The 17,204-nt window shown below is 42.0% G+C and overlaps 1 protein-coding gene and 1 long non-coding RNA gene across 2 annotated transcripts in view; both read right to left on the reverse strand.

The window, feature by feature from the left end:
• Positions 1-17,204, reverse strand: part of LOC118888465 — a 400,177-nt gene that overhangs the window by 183,011 nt on the left and 199,962 nt on the right. The gene's annotated exons all lie outside the window — the stretch shown is intronic.
• The window catches only part of DCX (doublecortin), a 358,186-nt gene that overhangs the window by 14,502 nt on the left and 326,480 nt on the right, over positions 1-17,204 (reverse strand). Inside the window, exon 6 of the mRNA XM_036839487.1 lies at positions 16,209-16,331. Coding sequence (XP_036695382.1) covers positions 16,209-16,331 — 123 coding nt within the window. The remainder of the gene's footprint in view (positions 1-16,208; positions 16,332-17,204) is intronic.

The following is a 17,204-nucleotide window of genomic DNA, read 5'->3' on the forward strand; positions in this document are numbered from 1 at the left end:
CAGACATCTCATCTAAAGTTAATCTCTTTTAAAATCTAAGGACCTACATTGTTCATCAGATATTCTGAAACGTGCTTTAAAAATAAGGGCAAATATCCCAAGGGTGTTGGTGGAGTGGGGGAAGGAGAAGAGAAAGAAAGAGGAAGGGAAGACAGGAGGGGGCGGGGAAGGAAATTGAAAAAGTTAAGCAGGAAGATGGCCTGAGAGTGTTGTTATTAGTCCCACAGGTAAAGCTTAAACTGGTGTATCATGAGTATTTCCTGAGGATATACTTCCTCTGCACCACTTATGGTAATGTTTCCCTAGGTTCTGGAACCTGCATATCAACTGTAGAGATGAAAGAGACATCAGTGTGGTGGTTGATGAGTTTGTCCAAGTGCAAGTGAGCTGAAAAATGGGCACTTAGGAATCCACCGTCTGGCCTTGCCTGTGTATTCACTCATCTCTAACCCACTCACTGAGAGGCCTTTCTCCCTGTCAGGGCTTCCTGGAAGTCATTCATTCAGTTGGCCAGTAGCTACAGAGTACTTTCTCTAAGCGAAGCCAAGTATTAGACATTGAGGTTTCAGAGATGAGTAAGTCACTTCCAGTGGGGTGGCAGGTAAGAATACAGTGGGAATAAGTGCTACGACAGAGCCATACGAGGGGTATTATTGGAGCCCAGTGGAGAGGCTTTGAAATCAGGGGATTAGGAGGCAACACCTGAAAAAAGTCTTGAAAGGTGACTCTGGAATAGACAAATCCATAGAGACAGAAAGTAGATCAATGGTTGCCAGGGGCTGGCCAGCAGGGGGCAAGGAGGAATTAGGCAGGGCAGGATGGAGAGGTCTGCTAATAGGTACAGAGTTTCTTTGAGGGAATAAAGATGCTCTGGCATTAAATAGTGGTGATTGTTGCACAACTCTATGGCTAAACTAAAATCCAGTGAATTGTACATTTTAAATGAGTGAATTGTTTGTTATGTCAATTACATCTCAATAAAGCCATTGAGACAATGAATTGGAGCTAGTTAGGCAGAGAGGGTAGAAAGGGTATTCCAGACTTCAGAATTACACCAGTAGGGGCAAAGACATGGCGGTGTGAAAGAATACAGTATGTTTACAGAAGTGCAAATAGCTCCAAATGGCTCAAGCATAGGATGCCAGCAGTGAATTCTGAGAGATGAGACTGGAGTTGAGGATAAACACCAGACCCTGGGGGCCTTTTGTGAAGTCTGGGTTTGATGTGTGAAAGAAATCTGGGAGTGATACCATCAAATTTGCATTTAAAAACTATGACTCCAGATGCAGTGGGAAGACTGGGGTGAGGTGGGGTGGGTGTGGGATGGTTAAAGGTAGAAGCAAAGAGATTGGTTAGAAGACAATGCATTAGTCCAGGTGAGAGGTGGTGATGGCTTAAATTAAAGCACTCGGGAGGGAGAGAAGGGATCAGGAGAAGATAGAGGCCTAGAGGCCAGTCAAGCTTGGAGCGAGCGTGATGTGCACGTACCATGCAAGCCACTTAAGGAGAAACATGACCTGTGCCAAACAGCACACAGACTGGGGGAGCTAGGCTTTGCCAGGGCACTAGGCTTTCTGGTGAATAAAAGAAGCACTTTGGAAAAGGCAAGAGTCTGTGAAGCCACAGTGAGGCAAAGGAGTCATTTACTCTGCAGGAAAAGGAAGGAGCTACTGGACCATCTATAGTGCCTGGGGGTCTCCAAACAGGACCTGGCCCTTAGTATTCAAGATGGAGAGCAATCTTGGTGATCAGTGTGAGCTGACATAATGAACGTCTTCCAAAAGACCCCTGACCCCAGCCAGGAAGTCTAACAGATGTAGGCATCCCCAGGTAAGTTCTGGCATCTTGTTCCACATGGTCACTGTATCTTTCGGCAACAACAGATTCTAGTTTCCCAGCATTTGTCAGCCATGCTACAAAAGGATGGCTACTATACTTCCAGTGTGAAAACTGTCTTTTTCACCTACCCTCTTATCTAGCTTCTTATCTGAGAATGAGCCCACTGGTCTTGGCAAAATGTGGAAAATTATTAACCAAAGCTTATCTGTATGGGAGTCAGTCTCCACTTATTGGCCATAGATCTGCACATACAGGCTTCTTTTGCAATTTCTAGTTCTTTTCTCAACATCCTCTGTAACTCTCTCATCTGCAAACTTTACGGGTAATACATAAATACATATTCCATGTATACCTCTCTCTCTATTCTCTGTATGTCTGTATATGTTTATATATGTTCCACTGCCACTCCCCCAATCAATCAATCCCCAGATCAATCTTAAGCTGCTTATAAATAAAGGATTTAATTTTGTCATCAACATTCAATAAGCATTTGGAAAATCAGTTTTTAACCATTTAACTACAATTAATTTAATTGTTGAAAAAAACGCAGACACTTTCCCAGACTTCCCTGATGGAGTCAAACGCAAAGGTGGACATAGAGAAATGAGAAAATATAGACACGTACAGGCAAATGTCAATTCCTTACAAGCTGAAGGAGCAGACTACATAAAAATATATTCTCATACGCATTTCTTCTAGGGGTTCTGTGGGAAAAAAAATCTGGGAGGGTGCCATTTCATTTGAATTCTGAAGCCAATTCGTATAAATGTCACGTAAAAGAAGTAGCAGGGAAAGATGAAAATAGGGTCTGACGAACTGTGCATAGTCTTGGATTGGCAAATCCACATGGAAAGCTGTCACAGTTCATTTTGAGAGTGACTAGAAATAACACCGGTTTGATAGCCCTCATTTTCCTTTATTCTGCTTTACTAAACATCTTTAGCTCCTGTCTCCGATGTTCCAGTTCTCAGCTGCAATTTGAGAATGTATGGGGGGAGTGTTTGCCCTCTTTTACTTGTCTCTCTCATTTCCCTCCTCAGAACCACAGCACTGCCTCACTGTCGTCACCTTTTATTTATTCATAGTCCAAATCCTTATATTTCTTTCTTCTCATCGTGCAGTTCATTTTTTCCCCTCTACAGCAAGGTACATCAGGAACTTTTCAATCTCCTAGGCTGTCTTTTATCAATAAAAACCAGGATAATAATGCTTATTGTGCGTCTGTGATAAGCCAGGCACTCTTTTCTCTCTTTCCATTCTCTCTCTCTCTCTCTCTCTCTCTCTCTCTCACACACACACACACACACACACACACACACAGAGCCTCATCTAGTCGTATTCTAATTTCTGTTGGGGAAATAGAGGCTCGCTCCAGTTAGGGGTAGCAAAGTCAGGATTTGAACACAGGTCTCTCTGATTCCAAAGCCTATGTGTGTTTTGGTTTGTTTTCAGTTTTTGCTACATTGCTCTTCCTTTTTTATGTGATTTGCTTCTGGGACTCCTACTTATGACAACTTTCTGATGGCGGGTAGGAAGGAAGGAGAAGAGTTGTGGCAGAGAAAAAAAAGAAAGAAATAGGAGCAGGTAGAAGCAGACACCAGAGCTTATGCTCGTCTTCTAGACTTTTATCCTACTTGATCTAGTTTAGATTAGAAAGTGATTAGCAAGAGCTATCTTCCATTCACCCTACCAACTGGGTTTCATAGAAAATGTCATGAAACAATAGCAGACACAGCAGCCAGACAGACGTGTAACTACCCTCATGCCACATGCCTCTGGGAAGATGGTACCTGTGCCCTGTCCCTCCCCTCAGGTATGCAGCACGATTGCCAAGCTTGGCCTGGCACAGTCTTGGCTAACTAGCTTCTCTGAATGATTATACCTGCCCATTCCCCAGCGCTTGTTTTTAAATCCTTGGCTCCATCAGAATGGAACAGGACAAGCCCAAACAAGAGACGGCGGGTAAGGTAACTAGGCTGAATTAACTAGATTTGCAGGGATTTAAATGTGTAGGGGAACACGGGTTCCTAGGAGTGAGGAACAAGGTGGACGGAGTCAGTTCCCAAAGAACAAGGAGAAAGTTCAGTTCCTTGCATGGGCGGCCAAGGGCAGAGTATGGTCACCAGCCTGACAAGTTGATGCTGAGCTCTTAAGACTATGGATTCCCTTGTCTGGAGGCTGGACTGATCCCTGGAAATCAGGATGCAACTGTGTGTAAGGTGGATGTAAGTAGCCCCAGGTACAGTGATTAAAGAATTGTCTGGGCAATGAGTTAGATAAGTCATTATACTTTCTGGGTTCAAGTTTGCATGGCACAGGAAGAAAAGGGCCAGTTTGACATATGTTTTCACCCAACCTTTGACTGGAGAGCAAACTGATTTAATACTCATTCACTTAGCTCTGGTTTTTCCCTCCCATTCTAATCCCAACACTTAAGCTCAACTCAAAATCAAGTCTACTGGTTTTGGTTTGATGTCTATTTTGAAATATTGCTCACTGAAAATAAATAACTCAGTCTACAAAAAAAAAAGCCATGACAATAATTTCAGAGCCACCTTAATAATTGCAGATGTATTTCTACAATTGTTTTCAAAGCATTTTGCAATATATGAATTCACATGATTCTCCTGATAACCCCAAGAGATGGTAGCCAGGAATTAATGGTCTCCTTTTAATCACAAGGATATAGAGGCTCAGCGAGTGTAGGACTTCCTTAAAGGGTATAAACTGCTTCTTCTCAATGGATGGTGGACTTGAGGATTTGCTCACAGATTCATTTCAAAATTCCCTCAAAGTTAGCATATCACATACCACCATGACCTTTTAGTGACTGGTTCCCTGTCTTGTCTTTTCTAATTCCCTAATGCCTTGCAGAGGGAGATCTCAATATACGATTCAGCCACTTCCTCATTTTTTTCTCATATTGAGATGCTCTAAGTGTTCCTTCATTCCAGTCCAAAGACACCCTGGTTTCTCCCTACTTATACAGGGAGGTTTTCTGGAAGGCCATCCAAGTAGAACCAAAGTGGTTTCAACTTACTTCAGAACAAGGCCAAGAGACAGGGCCTGTGGTTTTCACACATTCATTCCAAAGAGCCCTTGGGCGGGGTGTATGGATTGGTTTGGCTAATTGCTTCTGCTCAGTGGAAATCCTTTGTCCCTCTCCCCAGAACCATCCAGTAGGGAAGCAAGAACTAAGGGGCCCAAAAACAATTCTTCACTGATTTGATCATAGGGCCAGTTCTCAGACCAAATTCAATCATAAGTTGTGAGATACCGTAAGTTCAGAAGTTGGAATTTGAACTTTAAATCTATTCCCTTCAGAGTCTTGAACAGCATGCAGTGGTGAATCTTTTAAATAAAGGAGAGAAGAGATTTCCCTGTTGCAAAACAAATATGTGATGCTGGAGAGGGTGTGGAGAAAAGGGAACCCTCCTACACTGTTGGTGGGAATGTAAATTGATACAGCCACTATGGAGAACAGCATGGAGGTTCCTTAAAAAACTAAAAATATCACTGATGAACATAGATGCAAAAATCCTCAACAAAATACTAGCAAACAGAATTCAACAGCACATTAAAAGCATCATACACCATGATCAAGTGGGGTTTATCCCAGAAATGCAAGGATTCTGCAATATATGCAAATCAATCAATGTGATACACCATATTAACAAACTGAAGGAGAAAAACCATATGATCATCTCAGTAGATGCAGAAAAGCTTTCGACAAAATTCAACACCCATTTATGATAAAAACCCTCCAGAAAGTGGGCATAGAGGGAACTTACCTCAACATAATAAAAGCCATATATGACAAACCCACAGCCAACATCATCCTCAATGGTGAAAAACTGAAACCATTTCCACTAAGATCAGGAAGAAGACAAGGTTGCCCACTCTTACCACTATTATTCAACATAGTTTTGGAAGTTTTAGCCACAGCAATTAGAGACGAAAAAGAAATAAAAGGAATCCAAATCAGAAAAGAAGACGTAAAACTGGCACTGTTTGTAGATGACATGATACTATACACAGAGAATCCTAAAGATGCTACCAGAAAACTACTAGAGTTAATCAATGAATTTGGTAAAGTAGCAGAATACAAAATTAATGCCCAGAAATCTCTTGCATTCCTATACACTAATGATGAAAAGTCTGAAAGACAAATTAAGGAAACACTCCCATTTGCCATGGCAACAAAAAGAATAAAATACCTAGGAATAAACCTACCTAGGGAGACAAAAGACCTGTATGCAGAAAACTATAAGACACTGATGAAAGAAATTAAAGATGATACAAACAGATTCAGAGATATACCATGTTCTTGGATTAGAAGAATCAACATTGTGAAAATGACTATACTACCCAAAGCAATCTACAGATTCAGTGCAATCCCTATCAAACTACCAATGGCATTTTTCACAGAACTAGAACAAAAAATTTCACAATTTGTATGGAAACACAAGAGACCCCAAAGAGCCAAAGCAATCTTGAGAAAGAAAAACAGAGCTGGAGGAATCAGGCTCCCTGACTTCAGACTACTACAAAGCTACAGTAATCAAGACAGTATGGTACTGGCACAAAAACAGAAATATAGATCAATGGAACAGGACAGAAAGCCCAGAGATAAACCCACGCACATATGGTCACCTTATCTTTGATAAAGGAGGAAAGAATATACAATGGAGAAAAGACAGCCTCTTCAATAAGTGGTGCTGGAAAACTGGGCAGCTACATGTAAAAGAATGAAATTAGAACACTTCCTAACACCATACACAAAAATAAACTCAAAATGGATTAAAGACCTAAATGTAAGGCCAGACACTATAAAACTCTTAGAGGAAAACATAGGCACAACACTCTATGACATAAATCACAGCAAGATCCTTTTTGACCCACCTCCTAGAGAAATGGAAATAAAAACAAAAATAAACAAATGGGACCTAATGAAACTTAAAAGCTTTTGCACAGCAAAGGAAACCATGAACAAGACGAAAAGACAACCTTCAAAATGGGAGAAAATATTTGCAAACAAAGCCACTGACAAAGGTTTAATCTCCAAAATATAAAAGCAGCTCATGCAGCTCAGTATCAAGAAAACAAACAACCCAATCCAAAAATGGGCAGAAGACCTAAATAGACATTTCTCCAAAGAAGATATACAGATTGCCAACAAACACGTGAAAGGATGCTCAACATCACTAATCATTAGAGAAATGCAAATCAAAACTACAATGAGGTATCACCTCATACCAGTCAGAATGGCCATCATCCAAAAATCTACAAACAATAAATGCTGGAGAGGGTGTGGAGAAAAGGGAACCCTCTTGCACTGTTGGTGGGAATGTAAATTGATACAGCCACTATGGAGAACAGTATGGAGGTTCCTTTAAAAACTAGAAATAGGACTACCATACGACCCAGCAATCCCACTACTGGGCCTATACCCTGAGAAAACCATAATTCAAAAAGAGTCATGTACCACAGTGTTCACTGCAGCTCTATTTACAATAGCCAGGACATGGCAGCAACCTAAGTGTCCATCAACAGATGAATGGATAAAGAAGATGTGGCACATATATACAATGGAATATTACTCAGCCATAAAAAGAAACAAAATTGAGTTATTTGTAGTGAGGTGGATGGACCTAGAGTGTGTCATACAGAGTGAAGTAAGTCAGAAAGAGAAAAACAAATACCGTATGCTAACACATGTATATGGAATCTAAATAAATAAATGGTTCTGAAGAACCTAGGGGCAGGACAGGAATAAAGACACAGACGTAGAGAATGGACTTGAGGACACGGGGAGGGGGGAGGGTAAGCTGGGACATAGTGAGAGAGCGGCATGGACATATATACACTACCAAACGTAAAATAGATAGCTAGTGGGAAGCAGCCGCATAGCACAGGGAGATCAGCTCAGTGGTTTGTGACCACCTAGAGGGGTGGGATAGGGAGGGTGGGAGGGAGGCTCAAGAGGGACGGGATATGGGGATATATGTATATGCATAGCTGATTCACTTTGTTATACAGCAGCAACTAACACACCATTGTAAAGCAATTATACTCCAATAAAGATGTTAAAAAAAACAAAACAAACAAACAAAAGAACAAATATGTGTACCCAGTTGTATAATATTTTGGCACAGATCAGTTTCCCTCAAGAAGAGGGCGTCTGTAAGACGGCTGCTGGATGTGCCAAGATTATTTTCTCAGGCTTGACAATGCTGACAACGTTTATTTCCAGTCGAAGGGGGTTCTGCTGGGGACATGTTTCTGGTGGAGCACGCCTGTTGCCAACACTCACTCCCAATGTTATGGGGCAGGAACTAGAAGAAACTACACTGCTCTTATTTGTGGAAAGAACATATGCTTTGGAATCAGTCAGGGTTTTAAACCCTGGCTTAGCCATTTCCTAGATGTGTGACCTTGGGTGTAACCTACCCTCTGTGAGTCTGTTTCCTCAACTGTAACATTTGAATAAAAAGAGTGCATATGTCAATTGTTGTTGCTCTGAGGAGTACATGAGAGACTACATATAAAATGCTTAGCCAGGTGCCTTAGCAGATAGGGAGGGCTCAGTAATGACATCTTCTATTGCTATTACTACTGCCATTATTAGAAATGGAAGGAATTGAAGCACCAAGTTAGGAAATCCCCTTCCACAGGGGGTGATTTATCAACCTATGCCAGCTGAACACTAATTCTTTAGCTAGCAGGTCAGGCATTAGAGGACTGAAGTTTTCCCGAGCGAAGCCCATAATTCTGGTTTTTGCATGTTATTGCTGTGCTCCCCAGAACAGTCTTCAGCTGTCGGCTCGTCTCTCTTTTTACTCGCTCAGCCTTACCATGGGGGCGGGGGTGATCAGTGAACTCAATGTGGAAGCACTGAAGGTATTGGAGCAGGAAAGTTACACAATGGCCATGTTTTAGGATGAGAAATGTGGTGGCACCACAGCAGATGTGTAAGTGGACGGAGATTTGAAGCGGAGATACTATGTAGGCGTGTGCTGAGTAATCCAGGCATCAGGTGATGAGGGAAAGGAAGGGACTTCTGTGTGGGAAAGGTGAGGATGTTTCAAAGGTTCAACAGGAACAGAATATGGTGGGCATGAAGGATTAAAGAGTGGGAAGAGTCAAAGATAACGCCAAGGTGTTGGGCCTGGGGAATAGAAGAGAATTGATTCTGCTGTCAGGGAGTTGGGGAGAGGAAATGTTTTTGACTTTTAGACACTTTGCATTTGGCACATATAAGCAGAATTGTCTGGTAAGCATTCATGGCACTGACATGCAGAAGGAAGGTTGGGGCTGGAGATGTAGATTTAATGGTCACCTCTCTGTACCCCAATATGCTATATTCATTACCACCTCTGCTCTTTTGTCCATGCTTTCTCTGCTGCCAGAAATATCCATTTCCTTATCAATTGAAATCTAATTCTCCTTCAAGCCCCAGTTCTTCCAGGAAGCCTTCCCTTAGCACCCTAGCCCCCAATGAACTCTCTTTCCCACAAACTCCAGTACTTCCAATAGCACTTACTGCCTGTATCTCTCATGCACTTGGCATTTAAACAAACCATTATCATTAAGTCTTATTTAGCATCTCACTGCAATGGTTACATTGTGGACTGTGGAGCCAGATTGCCTGGATTCAAATCCCAGCTCTACCACTTACTAGCTGTGTGATCTTGGACAGGTCACATCGTTCATATGCCCTAGTTTCTTCATTTGCAAATGGGGATAATAGCACCTACCTCGTAAAGTTGTTGTAAGGATTAAACTAGTTAATACACGTAAAGTGATTAGAATGGTTGCTTGGCACATATGAACTATGTAAGTATTTGTAAATAAAAATTTTTGTTAAATTTATATGCATACTGGTTCCCCAAATACATCATAAGCTTCTTAGTGACAGGTAATTCATCTTATCATTTCTTTTCCTCATAGCACCTAGCATTACTAGTTACTCCACCAAAAATTTGCGGAATCAGTTGTATTTAAACACAAGTCCCAGGACTTCCCTGGTGGCGCAGTGGTTGAGAATCCGCCTGCCAATGCAGGGAACATGGGTTCAAGCCCTGGTCTGGGAAGATCCCACATGCCGCAGAGCAACTAAGCCCATGCGCCACAACTACTGAACCTGCGCTCTAGAGCCTGCGAGCCACAACTACTGAGCCCGCGTGCCACAACTACTGAAGCCCGTGTGCCCTAGAGAAGCCACCACAATGAGAAGCCCGCGCTCTACAACGAAGAGTAGCCCCTGCTCGCCACAACTAGAGAAAAGCCCATGCGCAGCAATGAAGACCCAACGCAGCCAAAAAACACACGTCCCCGGCTGCAGCAGGTTGCTAGGACTGCTACTGCAGGGAGATGGCTTAGCACGGCCGCATCCCATGCTGTGTGGAGTGCTCAGGGACGGGGACGGGGATGGGGGGTGGCATTTGACTGCTTGCTCCAACCATTTACTAAACGGCTCTCCAATGGCAATGGAAAAGTTGCCTTATATATAGGACAGTTCTTCCACTTAAACTAGACGTAAGCTGTGGTTTTAGAAAGAATCAGAATGGGGGAGGAGGCAAGGGAAGTTTTTCTCTTCCCAGAGCTTCGCCAAGGGCACCACTTTCCCTTGGACTGACAGTAGGGGAGCTGATGGAGTGTCTAGGACTGGGCACTGGAAACAAAGGCGCTTAATTACTCATGGCTTGCTCTATGCTGCACAAAGAGAACGACACAGATACCACCCCCCTCTCCCAGACTCTCCACATCCCTTGCCTGGAGGTGGGGGAAGGTGGAAGGAAGCAGAGAAGCAAGGACCATGCATCAGAGACCGTTTCTTCACCACTCTGGAGCTTCTACACCCTGATTTAAGGGCAATGCAAGGACCGCCTACCTGGGAGTCAGGAGAGCTGGGCTCTCGTTCTTGAGTACTAAATAGATATCAGGAAGACTGAAAGATTTACTGAACCTCTTTAGATCTTAGTTCTCCAATCTAAAAAAAATTGGATAATTTTCCTTTCCCAATTTAAGCCATGGTGCTATTATGAGTGACAACTGAGATGATAGGTTTGGAAATATTTTGCAAAGTGTAGAGCATTTACTTCATGTAAAAGATCATTATCTGGAACTTCTCTCAGTTGCAGAAGAAGGGTATTATGCTGTCTACTAGTCACATTTGGCTAGTGAGCATTTGAAGCGTGGCTAGTCAGAATTGAGGTGTGCTGTAAGTGTAAAATACAATCCCATTTCAACAAATGTAAAATATCTCAACAATTTCTTACACTGGTTACATGATGAAATGATAAGATTTCAGATATATTCAGTAAAATAAAATACATTATCAAAACTAATTTCACCTGTTTCTTTGAGCTTAACTGTGGCTACTAGAAACTTTAAAATTACATACAAGGCTTGCATTTGTGCCTTGCATTCTATTTTTATTAGACCGAGCTGGTACATCCGGACAGTCACATTCAGGAAGGTCAGAATATCCAGGTCCCTCCATTTTAGGCAACCCAAAGCAGCGTCTTTGGTTCAGAAGAGGACTCCCGGATACTATTCTCCCATGGGCACCCTCACCTGGCTGTTTTGTGGCCCTTGACCTCCCCTTTCAAAAGCTGTGTATTTTGGTAGAGAAGACATTCATTCTTGGGAGTTTGGGGACAGGGAAGATTTGACTTTCAGGAATAGGTGCACATAGGTTGGGGGAAGGAGGGTGGAGAACATCGGGTTGCTACAACAATGACATATTATTGAAGAATAGCAAACTAATTATCACATTACAATCCTCTCAGGTGGGAACTAGCTTCCTTGGAGGCTCCTTTAAAAAAAAAAAAAGAAGAAAGAAAAGGAAAAGATTCCTTCCCAGCAACTAGCTGACTTTGTCCTTTTAATTCAATTCAATTCAATTGGGGGGTAGCTGCATAAAGAGAAAAATTAACACATTAATGGCTAAAATGGAAATAGAGAGAGACACAGAAATGTCTTCCTTTAGTTCTGAAGCCAGGCTTACCCTTGCCCATCAAATGGCAAGTCCTAGGTTAATCAAAAGGGAGCACTGCACAAACTTCCTTCAAACATTCCATAGGAGCCTTCTGGGCTCAGGTTTCATCTGTTTACCACACAATCCCTTGCCCTACTTTAAAGACAAACTTGGCTAATGGGACTTGGATTCTCAGAGTCCGTCAGCTCTGCCTAGTGAGAATGAGAGCTCCTTATAGCAATATCGTATAGACAATCAAATCCTTCCTTAACTCAAGTTTAGGGCTTAGCAACAGACATTCCCTTTGGGGGCAAACTCAATACTGGCAGGAGTAGGGGCTGAACTTGAAGGGAATAAAGTAGAAGGACTTTGATTTATTCATGGGCAGAATGGGAAAGAGACAACTTAAGGACTAAGGAACAAACAATCAAATTATGACGCAAATTACAGACCAAATAGCATCAATTTCCTAAACGTCAAGTCAAACTGAACCCAGATATTAACTGAACCATGAACTGGACCAAATATATATATTTATATATACATATATTATATATATATAATATATATATATAATATATATATATATATATTTGAAAAGCTAGCAAACTTGTTCAAACCAGAATCAAACCTATATATTTTCTAATGAACTAGAACATCAAAACATTCCTTTAACTGAACCTGAACTGAGCCAATGTTTCATTTGGTTTGAATCCCGGCTAAAGAGGAACATTTTTGGCTTTCGTTTGTCATCAAAGGAAGGTAGTTAAAATTCCCTGGAAATGGCCTATCTTCCACAACCTTTAGTCACTCAGGTTGAATGAAGAAATGTGGATCCATCCACAAGTCTCAGATCTAAGACAGACTGACACAGAATGGAAACAGGGTGGTACTACCATGCACTACAAAAGAACAAAGAATTTCAGCCCCACACAATGCCATTATTCTTTGGTTAAATGTATATTAATCTGTATATGTCCCTTGCTAACAGCTCAGAAAACCTTGATACTTTATGAAACAATTCTTTCTTTATGTTTGTAAGGAGAAATTTATGCTAATGCAAAACTATGTATTGTCTATAGCTCACCGTTCTTGTTACCTGATTCTGATTCTGTGGAAGCTATTTTACAACCCTGGAAATCACTGATAACAATGGAAAATGACTTTTGTCTAGACATGCAAATTCTGTCTTATCCAAAATGGAAACCAAGTCTTAGATGAGGTAAGAAACTTGTCCCAAGTCACAAAGCTGGGAAGTGGTATAATTGGGTTTTCCTAGAGAGATGTCTCTCCCTCCTCTTCCATATCCTATCCCCCTACACCTCCCAGCTTGAGATGGTCCTGAGTGAGGAGGGGGTGGAAAAGGGAAAATGGGTATGTCAAATCTAAACCTTACCTAAAGTCCTGTTTGCCTGAGATCAGCTTTGCCCCTGTGCAATGTTCACTGAGTGGATGTCCTAGACTTGGCCCTAAACTCCCATGGCATGGGCAAGGTTGTGTTATGTGAATCCTTTTACCCTTCGGGGCTGAAATCATGTGGAGGCTCTAAATACATCATCTAAGATAAGCTCAAATGTTCTGGAAATTGCCATGAAGGTTGGCTAGACTAGAGTTTGACTTCATTTATGTTCATGAACTATCTGAAATGAAGATTTAAATTCTCTCTACTGAGGATACCACTTTAGATTTTTTACTGGTAGGAAACTGGGGCTGCTTGTAAGTCTGATATCTGCCAAGTAAGGTCCCATTTTCCTGCCTCAAATTGGTTACTTTGTTTATCTTGTGTGTGTGAATACATCCTCATTCCTTCTTTTAGCAAGGGAGCTCTGAAGGAATAAGAGTAGATCTTGCCTGCCTAAGCCTAGGTTGGGATCTATTATAACTCCTTTCAATTTGACACATATTCATTGAGTCCTAATGCATTCCTTCTCTGTCTCCAACATCTTAGAATCAGTGAAGTGCATACATTTTAGAAGGGAAATTCTGCATGTAGTATGCTGGAGATCAATTATTTGACACATGTTTAAACTGTGTTTAATTACAGGTGGTTGGGTTCATGTGTGCTGGGTAATCCAATTGGATACAGTCTGCAAAGAGAATTGATTTACTTCAAACTGCTGCCACTCCAGCATTTCTAACTAATGGGTTATGTGATGGTTTAAAAATAGGTCCCCTCCCCTTGAATGTGGGCTGGCCTTAGTGACTGCTTCTAATGAATAGACTAAAACAGAAGTGACAGTGTGTAGCTTTGGAGAGTAGATCATAAAAGGCACCACATCTTCTTCCTTATTCACCCTCTTGAATTGCTGTCTGGGGGGAAGATCCTGCCAATGGCCATCTTGGAAGTGGATCCTACAGTCCCAGTTGAGCCTTCAGATGACTGCAGCCCCTACTAATACCTTGACCTCAACTACATGAGAGATCCTGAGCTGGACACAACCACCTAGCTAAGCCACCCCAGAATTCCTGACCCACAGAAACTGTGAGATAAAAAAGGTTTGTTGTTTTAAGCTACTATGTTTCAGAGTAATTTGTTTTATAGCAAGAGATAAGTAATACAGGTTAGAAATCCCAGAAATAGCCAGTGATACTTCTGAAAAAATGATCAGCTAAGTGGTTATTGCCAGACTTTAGGAACCTTGATCAACTGTTTAAAGTCCATTTTTTTTGGCAAGGCCCTGCTTAGAACCTGTACAAACAATTTCATTCTCAATCCAAGTGTTAAAATCTAGGTCTTTGTAGTTCGAGCAATATGAATTTGCTTAGATAGATTCATGTGCTGCTCTGTACGTTTAATCAAAATATCACCAAACACATGCATTTTTTATTCCTTCCGCAAATATTACCTACATGCTTATTAGATCTCTAGTACCATGCTGGGTGAAATAGGTGCTCTTATGCATCTATTCATTCACAAGCATTATCTGAGCATCTACTAGGACCCAGGTACTGTGCTCAGCACTGAGGATACAGAAATGAACATGACACCTTGCCCTTGAGGGAACCAGCATTTAGTTGAGGAAGTAAATACATACAAGTAAATACATACTTTACAACACAGTTGTGGTGAATATTACCCCAGAGATATGAATAACGTGCTATGATGTTGCAGAGAATGGAACAACTATTTCTATTCGAGGTGTTGACGGATGAATAGGAGTTTTCAAGCAAAGAAGAGTGGCAGGTTTGAGGGATGGCATTCCAGGTGCGGGAGAACAGGGTATGCAAAGACATGGAAGTATGAAAAGCCTGAGCTGCCTCTTCACAGTTGAGTTCCTTCTGCTTGAGAATAAAGAGATGGCCGGTGATAGGCATGGTAGTGTGAGGCCAGCAGGACTGGCTTTTTTTCCAGGCCACGGGCATTTCAAAGCCAATAGGCTGCTCAAGCTGCCTCAAATTGAAGAAGCGATAAAGAGTGCTTTTGCTCTCTGCCCCAAGGCTCTCAGGCTAGAAGAATTCTCATGGTGAACCCTGAGCTTTGGGAGGACAAATATGGCAATCTTCTGGAGCATATCATTTCTTTACCATGAAGGACTCAAATTGTCTGTGCATGAGTCTACTAAGCTTCTAAACTTGGCCTTCTGTGCCCTTTTGCCTTTTAGATCAGTGCCACTCAAGCTATGGGTGCGAGACCTCGTACCAGAACGTAAACCAGCACACTGCTGCCTTTATCAGTGAAATCATGCTATGAAGTAAATGGTTTGCTCAGTGGCATGACTTACATTTGCCACAAGCTCCTAATCTCATCACACACTGATAAATAGTTCATGGGTCAGCAGTGATCCCTAGACCACATTTTTTAGATTGTTCACTATCCACTAAATAAAATCCTATATGACAAATGTCTTTATTTCCTTTCAGAGCCTGGCCTATATGTCCCTTTTCTCCTGTGAGAATGATGCAGTTTATTCTGTTTCTCTTTTGGTTTTGACTTCTAAAAAATTCAAAGTCAAGTTTGAAGCTCAAGGGCATCCACCATGTTGACACTTTGAGGGAGGCGGCTTATTTTCTTAGCTTTTGTTTTTGATTCAGATTTTCTATCTCAAATTTCTGTTTGACTTGATTATTTCATTGACTATGCATTGGCTGGATGACGTTGAGAAAGATGGCAATGAACACAACCATGACAAATAGCATGACAGCAGGCACGGCAAGTGGGCCAGATTTCTGGTCTGCATCCATTTGAGTAGAATCGGTGTCGTAGCTGTGTCTCCATGACCCCAAACAAGTTGAACTGGTTAGTCTCTGAATTGATAGAATTGGTCTCATGGAGACACAAATGGTGTTCATGAGGAACTCATTCCTCTGCATGCAGAGGGTACTGGCCTCTGTAAATGAAGTCAGCGTGCACAGTTAGGAGAAGAGCACTCACCGTCTTGGTCGTTACCTGAGTCAGCTGGAGACTTGCTCCGGCGCATGGGGCCAGGGCTCTTGGCTGAACTCTTCTGAGGTGTTGGGGATGCCTTTGGGCCAGCTGTGGCTGATGGGTTTCCCTTCATGACTCGGCATTCTGGTGGAAAAGGACACAGACAGCTTAGGAGAGCCGGGGAGAACCAAGACTCAGTATCTTGCCAACCTCTGGAAACTGCAATAAGCACCACATACCAAAGCACCTTCGGACTCAGGACTACAGGGTGGTTCTCATTGTTTGAAGGAACGATGGCTCTGGAGAGGAAGGCATGGGAGAAACTTTCAAAAGTCACCTGGGCTAAGCCAGGTGTTTAAATTCCTGAATCATGGAAACAAGGGAAGGAGTAGAAAAGCAGTTCGGGCAGGTCATTCAATAGTCAAGTCAATCATTTTTGGATAACCCAGTCATGTCTCAGAATAGCACCTGTTGACATAATTAATTAATTTCCTTGGAGAAGAGACTGACAGCTCAGAGGCTGCAGCCACGCAGATGAAACATTCATGAGTAAGTTAAAGGGGGGGGGAGGGAGCTATTCTTTATTATTCATCGCATGCCATGTATTGTAATAGGCATATTAAGGATGTCATGCCATCTTATAAAGAAGCACTACTACCACCACCACCATCTTGCATTTATAGAGTTCTTTTCGATTTTCAATGCATGTTATCATAATCTGCTATGCTGGTTTCATGAATAAATGGACCAGCAGTGACTATGCCACTCAGAACTTACAGAAAGCCCCTGGGTGTGTAGGAGAGTCTGCCAAATGTTCCTGCAACTTCCCCAACCCCAATCTGACACGTTCAGAGCACCCTTTCTATGCAGGTCACTCAGCATCCCTACAATGGTAATTTGGGGGCACTGATTGTACTAATATATTAGGAGGATTATTATACTCATTTTGTGGATGAGAATACAAAGAGCTTCAGCCTCTTGCTTAGGGTCACAAAGGAAGAAAACAGCAGAATAAGG

This window comes from Balaenoptera musculus, chromosome X, assembly GCF_009873245.2.
Source record: "Balaenoptera musculus isolate JJ_BM4_2016_0621 chromosome X, mBalMus1.pri.v3, whole genome shotgun sequence".
Lineage (NCBI taxonomy): Eukaryota > Metazoa > Chordata > Mammalia > Artiodactyla > Balaenopteridae > Balaenoptera > Balaenoptera musculus.